At 38.9% G+C, this 12895-nt stretch overlaps 1 protein-coding gene across 1 annotated transcript in view; it reads left to right on the top strand.

The window, feature by feature from the left end:
- The first annotated feature begins 6 nt into the window (after nucleotides 1-6).
- The window catches only part of UBXN4 (UBX domain protein 4), a 33447-nt gene continuing 20558 nt past the window's right edge, over nucleotides 7-12895 (top strand). Inside the window, exons 1-5 of the mRNA XM_024764102.1 lie at nucleotides 7-118; nucleotides 7790-7892; nucleotides 10453-10481; nucleotides 11144-11262; nucleotides 11909-12083. Of these exons, the coding sequence (XP_024619870.1) occupies nucleotides 37-118; nucleotides 7790-7892; nucleotides 10453-10481; nucleotides 11144-11262; nucleotides 11909-12083 (508 nt within the window). The 5' untranslated portion in view covers nucleotides 7-36. The remainder of the gene's footprint in view (nucleotides 119-7789; nucleotides 7893-10452; nucleotides 10482-11143; nucleotides 11263-11908; nucleotides 12084-12895) is intronic.

Raw genomic sequence — 12895 nt, 5'->3', positions numbered from 1 at the left:
TACACACCGAGAGAGCGCCTGTGCCCGAGGGCAGCGATGCTGTGGTTCCAGGGCGCCATTCCGGCCGCCATCGCGTTGGCCAAGAGGAGCGGCGCGGTCTTCGTGGTGTTCGTGGCAGGTGAAGGAGGCGAGGGAGCGAGACGTGGCCGGGACACCCCCTCCGGCCTACTTCTAATCCCAGGGGCCCCCAGCTTTTCCTCCGGACGCCGAGAGGCCCGGGCTGCCCGTCTCCCTGGCGTCTCAGCTCCTCCCCCGTCCGTTTGGAGCGCACCGGGCCTGGCCCCCCACCGCCCGCTTCTCCCGGTCCCCGGCGGGAGGCACGGCCCCGGCTTCGCTCCCGAAGCGCGCCGAGCCCCGCGGTCACCTCACTGCGCGGGGCGAGGGGACGGGTGGAGCAGGCCTTCGCCGCTCAGCCCGCAGCGCCCCGCCGAGCCTGACCCCGCGCGTACACTGACGCCATCGCCGCCTCCCGGGCCCCCCGGGTAGGGCGCTCTGTCCTCGAGGATCCACTTGGGGAGGCTTTAACGCCCGTGTAGTTAGTGTGTAGGTGGGAAGAGAGCCAGGCCATTAGGCAGGCAGTTTTACTTGTAATTAGTTGTGGGCTGTCAGGAAGAAAGCTGTGTCATCGGTAATCAACAAAGAGAAAGCACCTGATGTTCACGGTTACTGGCTTTCGTATGTTCCTGAAACGCAAACTTTTGAGGTCTATATAGGTTTGATTTTTTTTTTTACAGTGATATGGGAGTGGTGAATCTAATGTGGAATACTTACTTTCTTGCAAGTTGATTTTTTTTTTTAAACCATTTGTTTAGAAGAAGTAGACACACCAGCCTTGGTTCTTTTTGTTGTCTTCCTAGTCTCATAGCTACAGTTTCAGAAGGTGTACTAAATCATTTACGCCGTGTTGCTCTGGGTTATTTTGCTCCGTATTTTATTACTGAAATCTTCTAGATTTACCGTAAACCTTTGCTTCTGTGAGGTTTTGCTGGTCCTCATTACATGAACCAAATCAGTGTTTGTGACTACCGTTAATTTGAGGTGTATTATTTCAACTATTTGTGTTTAGTAACGGTTTATTCATCATTAACTCATGACTTGGAAGGCTAGGTAATAGCCCTATAACTTTATGCATTGCGGTGAAGAGCAAGTTGCTGGAATATGAGTTTCATTTAACATTAAATCTGGAATTTTGAATTGTTTTAAATTATGCTAAAATGTAAGATGTAAGCCCAGTGCTGTTAATTAGAAGAGCTGGAGTAGTTTACATTCTCTTACGCTTTTATAGAGTTATATTTCACATAAATAAGTAACTGTGGTAAACCTGTAAGGAAATAAGGGGATTAAAAGGGAAAGGAGGGCTTCCCTGGTGGCACAGTCGTTAGGAATCTGCCTGCCAGTGCAGGGGACACAGGCTCCATCCCTGGTCTGGGAAGATGTCACATGCCGCGGAGCAGCTAAGTCCGTGTGCCACAACTACTGGGCCTGTGCTCTAGAGCCCGCAAGCCACAACTACTGAGCCCATGTGCCACAACTACTGAAGCCCACACGCCTAGAGCCTATGGTATGCAACAAGAGAAGCCACCGCAATGAGAAGCCCTTGCACCGCAAAGAAGAGTAGTCCCCGGTCTTTGTAACTGGAGAAAGCCCGTGCACAGCAATGAAGATGCAACGCAGCCAAAAATAAATAAATACATTTATTTTATAAAAGTAGTCCTGATTTATTTTAAAAAAAAAGAGAGAAGGGAAAGGAAAATTAATGATACTTAGTATGCTTATTAAGAGTACAGTAATGGTTTTAATGACATTTTAAGTTGTGTTTTTCATATATAATCTCAATTGATCCTGGCAGTTGGTAGAACAGGGCTTATTATGCCCATTTTATAGATGAGGGAACTTACATCCACAGTGGTTAAATGACATACACCAGTGTCACAAAAAGGATTTATATCTTGTCTTGACAGATTTTTTTTTTAGCAGCTTCCAAAAGAGTGTCTTCTTTATTTCTCAAGAAAAAAGCTGAACAATTGTAGAATTTAGGTAGTTATTGAAATTGGTGTAGAAATCAGGAAATCTAGGATTATGGTAGTCATATTTTTAAACAGAAAACACATTTGATGGTGTCCAAAGGTTCCTAGAAGGCACTCCTGGGCTAACCAGTTAATTTGAAAGAAGAAATGCTAGATTTAATTAACACATATTTGGAAACCCATTTGGAAACAGTAGTGCTAATTATTACAATAGAAAAATAAAGTTATAGATCTTTAGGGCTTTGTGTGTATATATAATACATACATTCTTCAATTAACTTTTTACTGATGAGCATGTATCTTACGCTTTTATTTATTTTTTTCTTTTATACATTTATTTATTTTATTTATTTTATCTTTGGCTGCATTTGGTCTTCGTTGCTGTGCTCAGGCCTTCTCTAGTTGTGGTGAGCCGGGGCTACTTTTCGTTGCAGTGCACGGGCTTCTCATTGTGGTGGCTTCTCTTGTTGTGGAGCACGGGCTCTAGGCACAGGAGCTTCAGTAGTTGTGGCACATGGGCTTAGTAGTTGTGGCTTGAGGGCTCTAGAGCTCAGGCTGAGTAGTTGTGGCTCTTGGGCTGTAGAGCGCAGGCTGAGTAGTTGTGGCGCACGGGCTTAGTTGCTCCGCGGCATGTGGCATCTTCCCTGACCACGGCTTGAACCCGTGTCCCCTGCATTGGCAGGCGGATTCTTAACCACTGCGCCACCAGGGAAGCCCTGTCGTATGCTTTTAGAGTATCAGTGACTGTTGAATGTTTGCAGGAGGACTGTTAGCAATCTGCCGAAGGAGTCAGTCCTTTGACTCATTGAAAATACTGTTGGTTTTTCTAGAGTTTTAGGAAGTTAATCTCCAAGATTAGGTAGGATTAGTGTCACTCCAGGAGTATGTAGACAGTGGAGTCATGAAACTGCAACACTTATAGATTGCTTAGACCTCTGTTCTTGACTTTGAAGAATACAGCCAGAACTCATGATTTTCTTAGGTCTGAGACCTCGATAGTAATATACCAACTCACTGAAAATTAAAAAGATATAATAGTTGGAAGGAGTCTTTATAGTTGGAAGGAGTGGTCTTAAGGGTAGTCTTTGCTTCATGTAACCACTCCAGTGGGAAGCATTTTAGGTAGATTGTTTGTATTTTACTGAAATTTTCATGGATGAATTAAAGAATATGTAGGATTGATGTTAAGAGACTAGAGAGATTACTACTAGTTAAGTCAACGAGTTAACAAGGATTTTCAGAGTATTATAGCTGTGTAAGTTGAAAGAAATAAAACTGAAGATTTTGATTCTATTCTTGGGAAGACAGAATAATCTGACAAGGATTCTGAAGTAGAGGTGTGGGTTCACTGACTAGTGTTGCTAGTTGGCTAAAATCTCCGTGACTGACAGACACTATTTCATGCCTCTTTTTTTGGTTAAAATAGACTAAAAAACCCTTTAGGTTTTGACCAGTTGAGTTTTTCTAGGTTGGAGTTACTGATTGTCGGGTCTACAGCTTTTTGCTTCAGAGTTTGTACTATTCTTTTTTATTTATTTTTTTTGCGGTACGTGGGCCTCTCACTGCTGTGGCCTCTCCTGTTGCGGAGCACAGGCTCTGGACGCGCAGGCTCAGCGGCCATGGCTCACGGGCCCAGCCGCTCCGTGGCATGTGGGATCTTCCCAGACCAGGGCACAAACACTTGTCCCCTGCATTGGCAGGCGGACTCTAAACCACTGCGCCAACAGGGAAGTCCTGTACTATTCTTTTAAGTGGCTTTACTTTTGGATACTGCTCATACCACCAAGGATGTATTGTTTTCTCCTAAAACCTTTGGCCCACCTAACTCCACAGCATAGTTCATAATTTAATTAAAAATAAGAAACTAAAGGTACTGAAGTTGGCGATTAATAATCCCACCCAGAAGTGTTAAGATAACTCTTGCTGAGTTAATGTAATTCCATTCAGTCTTCCATCACTTTTGGTCAGGCAGCTGCTGCTGCACTAGCCTGACTCATGGACAGATATTGCTAGTGGGGATGGAACACTTGAGACCCTATCTACGTCGTACAGCATGGGTGAGGGAGTGAAGGACATTGGCCTGAGAAGTGGCAGATCCATCCTTCCAGGCACCAACTTGACATCCCCACTTGGATGCCTCACAGGATTCTCAAGCCTAAAAGTATTACTGCTTGAACCTGTTTTTTTTCCCCCCAGTGTTCTAAGTAAATGGCACCACCTTACATCCAGTTGGAGAAACCTAAGTGTGGGCGTCATCTCTGGACCCTTAACTCTTCAGTCTCGTCTTGTCTCCTGCGCCCTGTTGTTCACAAGACTCGTAATTACACAGACCTTTCCCTACATGGAAATTCCTTCTGTGTAGTGAACTCTTCTGGCTTGTGGCATGGCTCAGCTCTTGCATCCTTTAGGTCTTACCTTAAATATCACCTCAGAGAGGGTGACCAAACAAGTACTTTTTTTTGTATCTTTAGATTTTAAGCTCCACTGAGGGCATACAGTATCTCACTTGTTTTATATTTAGTTTGTAGCTCAGTGCCTAGCACAACGTAAATGTGGAATAAAATAGTGAATGTATGAAAGAAAGAATGAATGAAAAAGATCCCTATCACCTCACAGCCTTCTCTAAGTTTAGTAAAAATGTTCCTATATAGCTGTTTTCTAGGTTGAAAGTCCTGTCATTTACTTGGAATTTTACATCTCTCCTCACCCCATAGTGTCTGAAGATGTGCTCAGAATGATCTCACTGCAAATAAAAGTTTTCCCGTTTGCTGCTTCAACATCTAGGGGTCTGCTAATGGGCATTCTTTTGGTCTTGGTCTGTGGGTGCATTCTAGTCCCTGTCGACTTTTCCGTGGCCAGATTTCTCAAGCCCCTTATTACTGAATATTCCTGTATCTCATTTCACAAAAAATATTTTCAACTGTACAGCATTAGTCAACTTTTTGTAGGCATGCCAAGATACTATACCAGGAATTTAGCTATTCATTCCACAAAATACTTATTGAGAGCCTGCTATATTCCAGGTATTTTACTGTAGGCCAGGTTCTGTTGTAGGCATTTGAGTTATATCAGTAAATAAAACGGAACACAATCCTTGCTCTCATGAAACATGCATTCTAATGCAGGGAGACAGACAATAAACAGTAAACATAATAAGTAAAACGCATAGTCTATTAGAAGGTAATAAGCATTACAGAAAAAAAAAGCAGGAAATGAGGGAGCTTTGGGAATATCTGAAGTGTGTAATTTTATTTTATTTTATTTTTTTGCCATGCTGTGCGGCTTGTGGGATCATAGTTCCCCCACCAGGGATTGAACCTGGGTCCCCTCAGTGAAAGCACCAAGTCCTAACCACTGGACCACCAGGGAACTCCCTGAAGTGTTTAATTTTAAAGTAGTGATTAGGGAAAGTTTGTATTGAGAAGATAATATTTGAGCAAGGACTTAAGGGAGTTGAGAGTTAACCATGTAGGTATCTGGGGGAAGAATATTCCAGGCAGAGGAAACAACTAGTACACAGACCTATGGCAAGAATGTCTTTCAAAAAAAACAAAAAAAAAAAAAAAAAAAGAATGTCTTTAATATTTGAGGAATAGAAAGGAAAGGGATAGGAAGGAAAGGGACAGCAAAAAAATAAAAGGAAATGAGGTCAGAGAGGTAACTGAAGGCCTGAGGTCATTTGTAAAGACTTTTTGCTTTTACTCTGAGGGAAATAGGGAGCTATTGTAGAATTTTGATCAGAGAGTTGATGTAATCTGACTTTTTATTTTATTTTTGGCTGGGCCGCACAGTTTGTGGTGGGATCTTAGCTCCCCCACCAGGGATTGAAATTGAACCCTGGCCCTCGGCAGTGAGAGCGTGGAGTCCTAACCACTGGACGGCCAGGGATTTTTTTTTTTTTTTTTTTTTTTTTTTTTTAATTTTTTGGCCGTGCCACACAGCGTGTGGGATATTAGTTCCCCTACCAGGGCTCGAACCCGCACCCATTGCACTGGAAGCGCAGAGTCTTAACCACTGGACTGCCGGGGAAGTCCCTGGATATATTTTGGAGATACCGTCAGTTGAAGGCAAGAATAACTAAACTTTTTGGCCTGAGAACTGAAAGGATGGTGTTACCCATTAACAGATAACTGAAATGGGGAAGGCTAAGGGTGGATTAAATTGGGGAAGGCGGGAAGACACATGGGAAGAAAGCGGCTTACAAAAGAGTAGGTATAGAAAGATCTCATTTTTGTAAAGCAAAAAATGTGACCTGAAGCCTTTTTAAGCGTAAATTGGCAAAGGTTGCTCACCTTTGAAAAAGCACTTAGCTCTGCTAACCTCAGAAATATTTTTCAGTGACTTAACTCAGGTAAGTTTCCCTTTGCCCACCAATAAGTGGTTATGCCAAAATCTGGATATTACAAGTCTAAAATGGAAATAATTTCTTGATAGGTATAACTTTTAAAACATTTTGTCCCTGAGGTATGGCATACAGTATATTAAATGAAATATATTCAGTGAACAACTAGATGAATTTTTATAGATGAATACACTTGTGTAACTATCATTCAGATAAGATATAAACATTTCCTATCATATGATATTACTTATATGTGGAATCTGAAAAACAAATGATGCAAATGAACTTATTTACAAAATAGAAACAGATTCACAGAGAATGAATTTATGGTTACCAGGGGGGAACTGGGGGGTAGGGATAGATTGGGAGTTTGGGATTGACATGTACACACTACTGTATTTAAAATGGATAATCAACAAGGACCTATGGTATAGCGCAGGGAACTCTGCTCAATACTGTGTAATAACCTAAATGGGGAAAGAATTTGAAAAAGAATAGATCCATGTATATGTATAACTGAATCACTTTGCTGTAGACCTGAAACTAACACAACATTGTTAATCAACTATGCTCTAATATAAAATAAAAATAAATTTAAAAAAAGATATAAATATTTCCAAGACCCCAGAGCCTCCTTCATCCTCCTTCCCAGTCAATAGTAGCTCTACCAAAGTAGCCACCGTGCTGAATTCTGTCAGCATAATTAGTTTTGGATCAGTGTAACTTTTATAATTAGTATGCCTATAACAAAAGACAGGTCCAAAACTGCAGACAGGATTGCACCTGCTTCTGTCTACCTTGGAGGAATTCTGGAAAATAAGTGGGGTGTGTGTGGAGGATATTGAACTCAACAGAAAGATGCTGCATAAAGGAAAAGTATTGTACATTTATTTTCTAAAATCATATGTAGAAAAGCCAAAGTAGTCACATTTCTGCCCATGACTTCTAATTATTGTGATAATATTTGCATCATAATTCGGATGTCTTCATTTAGAAAACACTTTGTATAATCTAAATAGCAGTATTTTGTTTTTCATTATTATTTTTTTTTTTTTTTTGCGGTATGCGGGCCTCTTACTGTTGTGGCCTCTCCCGTTGCGGAGCACAGGCTCCGGACGCGCAGGCTCAGCAGCCACGGCGCATGGGCCCAGCCCCTCCGCGGCATCTGGGATCTTCCCGGACCGGAGCACGAACCCGCGTCCCCTGCATCGGCAGACGGACTCTCAACCACTGCGCCACCAGGGAAGCCCTCATTAATGTTAACAATGCATATAAGTCACACTTTTCATTTATGGAAAATTCAAATTTGGTAGAAAATATTATTTGTGAGATTACATTTTATTTGAAGTTCCAGATTTCCAGGGAAAAGAATCAGCAGATACTGGCCTTATGTTTTAAGAATGCTTGAAATGTTTTACAGGTGATGATGAGCAGTCTACACAGATGGCTGCAAGTTGGGAAGATGAGAAAGTGACAGAAGCATCTTCAAACAGTTTTGTTGCTATTAAAATTGATACCAAAAGGTTTGCTTATGTTTTAATCTTGTAATTAAAAAAATTTTTAACCATTGTCTTTGGTTGTGATTTATGGTGATACTCTTAGACTATAAGAATGTTGATTTTTGTCTAAGACATTTTAGGGACTTAAATTCTGATTGCCATTTTTCAAGTTCATCATTATATCATACTGAAAAACTTATGAATTCTTGGTCTGCCAAGTAGCTATGTGACATGCACCAGTAATGCAAAGGAACTGTGGTTCTGAAATATCTCTGAAAGGTTGACCACTCTTTTGGATCCTATTTTTGAAAATGGAACCATTTTATTCAATAAGAATAAGGACATTTACAGGTCCATTGTAGGACCTGATAAGCACAAATCTGTTTTATTTGTTAATACATCCCTCTTCCCCCCGTTAAATTTTTTTTTTGGGGGGGGCATAGAGAATTTCAGACACACACAGAAGTGCTTGAGTAGTGTAATGAACCCCCTTGTACTGTCAACTACTTTGACAGTTATCAACTCATGGTCAGTCTTGTTCATCTATTCCCTCACCCACTTCAACTCATCCCATATAATTTTGAAATAAATCTCAGTCATCAAATCACTTCATCTATAAATATTTTGGTATGTCTCTGAAAGATAAGGATTCTTAATTTTTTTAACATAACTGTAATACTTCAAAAATGAATCTAATTTCTTAACTTGAAATATCTACTCAGTGTTCAAATTTTCAGTTCTCTCATCAGTCATGGTTTTATTATTAATTTAATTTATTACAGTTTGGTTCAGGATCCATCAAGGTCCACGCATTGTGATGCATTGATCTCTCTCAAGTCTCTTTTACTCTGTAGGCTTCGCTTCTGTGTCTCTCTTTTTCTTTGCAGTTTATTTTCTTGGGAAACCAGGTCATTCGTTATGTAGTTTCCTATAGTACAGGTTTTGTTCATTGCAGCTCTGTTAGTGTCATTTAGTTTATTACTCTGTCCTCTATTTTCTGTAAATTGACAGTTGGATTCAGGTTAGGTTTTTTCCCCCTTAAGACTACTTCATAGATGGTGGTAAGTCTTCCATTCTCCCATTAGAGGGTACATAATGCTCTGTTGTTTCTCTTTATGTTAGCAGCAACCATCAATGATAAATGCCTGGAAACATTAATTCATTAGCAGTTTTAAAGTGGTAGTTCTGTCCTTTTGATATTGGTAATATCAAAATGAAAATTACTGTCAAGATTAAAATATTCAGAAATTTACCTATAAGTTTGTAAACTTTTTATTTAAAAATTTTCTTTATTAACAAAACATCACAAAGCAAATCATAGTATAGTCTGCCTCACAACAGCAGCAGTTAGTGAACTATATATTTATTGAGCTGTAATCGTTTTTTAAAAGAGTCTACTGTGTCATTGATATTGTTCATTTTCTTCCAGAAGCACCTTTTAGAGTCAGTAATGGCAGGAGGAATGTAGAGGTTTATTGGGAATGTGGAAGAAATGAGAATTTCAGAATTGTTGAGATTTATATACAGACTGATATATCCAGTATTTTTAAAAACAAATTTCTATTAGATGCAGGGATACCTGTGTATAGTGATGGTTGATATTTGTTTCATTTTGGACAGTCTACTAATAGAATCTAGTGTGTCTTTTAAATTATGAAAAGTAAATTTTATTTATTATATAATAGTAACAAAGCTACCTAATGTTCTAGGAACATGTTAGTTTATGTTATGTCCTGCATTGAAAATAGATTGGAAATGCATCAAAAGTTTACAGTGGTTATTTCTGAAAAGGTAGGATTCTTGGTAATTTTTTTCTTTATACTTTTGTATTTTTAGATGTTTTTATGATAATCATGCCTTATATTCAGAGAAAATGAAGCAAATTTCTGGTTCTTAGAAGCATTAATTTGATTCTTGGAATTTCTCCTCTACATTGATCAGTGTCTTTTATTTGTATTATAGTGTAAAGTCTCTCTTCCATCCCTGTCCCTGACCACCCAGTTCTCTTCTCTGGAGGCAACCAAATCAAGAAAATATATTTGTTTTCCTCCCCTTTTTTACAAAAATGGTAGTAGTTTGACATACCTTTTTATACCTTTATCCTTTTTGCAATTGCATGATTCATTAGTTTTTTTTTTTTTTTTTTGCTGCTTCAATTCATTAGTTTTTATTGGTGGATATTTAGGTTTTTTTGAATTCTTTGTTATTATAAAAGTATTATCACTTGCACAAGTAAGTCACAGGTATTAATATCTTCTTATTACAAGTTAAGATACTGTATTCAGAAATACTTGCTGCTGAGGAAGCCACGTGGGGCAGATGCTAAGTTGATTTTTAGGTGCCAGATCTGGCCACCAGTGTGTGGGTTGCAAGAACAAGTGCTCTTTAATCTGAAAATTATAAAACAAACCAAAAAAGGTCTGTGAGATAAGGATTATGTTTTTCCCCTTTCAGTTGATGGCTATGAAAGGAACTAATAGTTTAAGAAAAATACTTGTAATTGCTACAGTAAATTTTTATAAAAACAATATTTGGGAAATACTTGTATTCATCTAGTGATTTTCTGTTTGATTTTGTTTTACAGTGAAGCCTGCCTACAGTTTTCACAGATCTGTATCCTTTCCATGAAGAATTGGTTTTATATATATTTTGCTTGAGGAGTTTCCTTTCTTTTGGTTGATTCATGACAATTAGAAATTATTCATTTTTATTTAGGAACTCATGCATTCTTGTTTATGGAAACTTTATATTACTAAGTGTCCTTTGAGACAGTAAGTACCTTGTAGCAAATGGAATCGTGGGGAGTTTGTTGGGTTTTTTTTTGGCTGCACTGTGCAGCACGCAGGATCCTAGTTCCACGACCAGGGATGGAACCCCTGCTTCCTGCAGTGGGAGTGCAGAGTCTTAACCAGTGGACCACCAGGGAAGTCCCCTTGGGGACTTTTATAAATTGTGAATAGCTGGAGAGCAATATGATGCAGTTTGGTTGGAATGTTAGAAGTAGCTAGCAAGAGGTAAGATAGATGTAAAAGTTATGATAGAGGGGAATGTAGTGGATGTTTTCCACTTATATATGTGATATAGGTAAATCATAATTCACATATCACATGCATTACAGGCATAGTGATAGGGTAGTTGAAATTATTTTGTGAACATGTTAGCTGATTATATTGTGAAATTCACAAAGATGATTTCTTTTGCTTTGTTACCAATAGTGTTTCATAAAATTATTCTCTTGTTTCCCATGAATTGTTAGACTTAATTAAACTCTACAGATCCTGTAGTGTGTGTTCCATCCAGTTTCTTTATTGGAGACAGTGGAATTCCCTTGGAAGTAATAGCAGGAAGTGTTCCTGCAGATGAACTTGTTACCAGAATCCACAAAGTCCGGCAGGTGAGAAGAAACAAAATTGTTCTTTGTATAAACATGGGTAAATGGTTTGTCAGGAACTTGACATTGGAATATTTTTGGAGCCACTCTGAATATTCAGGAACTAACCATGCTATCAAAAGGTAGTAAATACTGTCTTTCTGGACTGGTTTTGAAAATAACATTATGCAGTTCGAGGTGCCTGTACCTAATACATGAGTGACTTCTTATTCTCCTTTCCCTTTTTCTCCCTCAGCCAGCCACATAATGCAGTCACTATTATTTTGTTGCAAAAGGGAGTTGCTGTCACATTAAAGTCCCTAACAGTATATTGCTTGACTTGTTTTAAGGACCTTACTTAGTTTCTCACTTGCATCCACTTTGGGCAGATGGCTAATATAGCTTGTAACTTTTTTCCTTGAATTCTGATTGTAAGAAAAATCAACAGTGTGCTTTAAATATCTTTTTGTGCTCTTGTCACCTTGCAGTTGAATTCCATAATGTGATTATGTCATATTTAGGATTATACATTTTAGATTGATTTACTTGGAAAGTTTAGTACTTCTCCCTTCTGTAGAGTACAAATTGACTTGCTCATATTTTGGTCTCATATACCATGGTAAACTTAGATTCTTATCTGTAATTAAATTCCAATGTTTTTTCTCCCTAGATGCACTCGTTAAAAGGTGAAATATCAGTGGCAGATAGTGGCCAGTCAGAAAGTTCAGTCTCTACTCCATCCACCTCATTTGAACATAACAACACTTCTGAAAACTGTCAGTCCAGAAATGTAGAGCTCTGTGAGACACCACCCACTTCTGATACAAAGTCAGATTCTGCAACAGGTAATTTTTAATGTACCCTTTTGGGTACACTAAACACTCCACTTCACTATAAAGGCCGTGGATTAATATCCTTAAAAATAAGAATACTGTATTTTCCCTCTGCACGTTCATTTAACTTTAAATTTAATATGTTTGTCATTTAGTGGCAGAAGGGGATCAAGTCAGTGACTCTGTCCTTCAAACCCAAATAGGCAACAGTCCAGAACAGCTGATAGTAGTAATTTCTGCTACTGTGCTGTGGTTCAGGGACTGTCATTATGATACTCATGAGTTTTGTAAATCTCTTCTCAGCCAGAGGATATCGAAAGGACCACGTGAACTGATGTGTTTGAAATTGTTTTTATAACATAAAATACTATACACTTTTAAGAGAATAGTATTTGCATTTTTAAAATTAGAATTAAAAGTTAATTGTAAAATAGAGCTTGTAGCAGTAGGAGGTGTGACTGCAGAGGGGTTGATAGAAAAGGCAGAGGAGAAATTTTATACTGTATATTAGGGATCATGCACAGTCAGAGTTGTTCTGTGTAATATAGCTTTGTATTAGGCAATGTAGGGTTAGATAAGTTAAGAAGTTAGAATATTAGTATCCTAAAAGGTGATCGTGCTCCAGCATCCTGGATAGATAATCATCAAGCCTCTATTTGAATACATTTAATGACAAGAAGCTTAGTACCTTGCTAGGAAGCCTATTCTATTGTCAAAGCCCTAGTTTTTAGAAAAGTTCTTCCTTTACTGAACTGAAATTTGATGCTCTGTAATTTCCCATTAACTTGAGTGCTTTAGTGCTACTTAAAGACTTACACATAAAA

This window comes from Neophocaena asiaeorientalis, unplaced genomic scaffold (assembly GCF_003031525.2).
Source record: "Neophocaena asiaeorientalis asiaeorientalis breed wild unplaced genomic scaffold, Neophocaena_asiaeorientalis_V1.1 scaffold102, whole genome shotgun sequence".
Taxonomy (NCBI): Eukaryota; Metazoa; Chordata; class Mammalia; order Artiodactyla; family Phocoenidae; genus Neophocaena; species Neophocaena asiaeorientalis.
The sequence above is the reverse complement of the archived record's forward strand: the minus strand, read 5'-3'. Positions and strand labels throughout refer to the sequence as shown.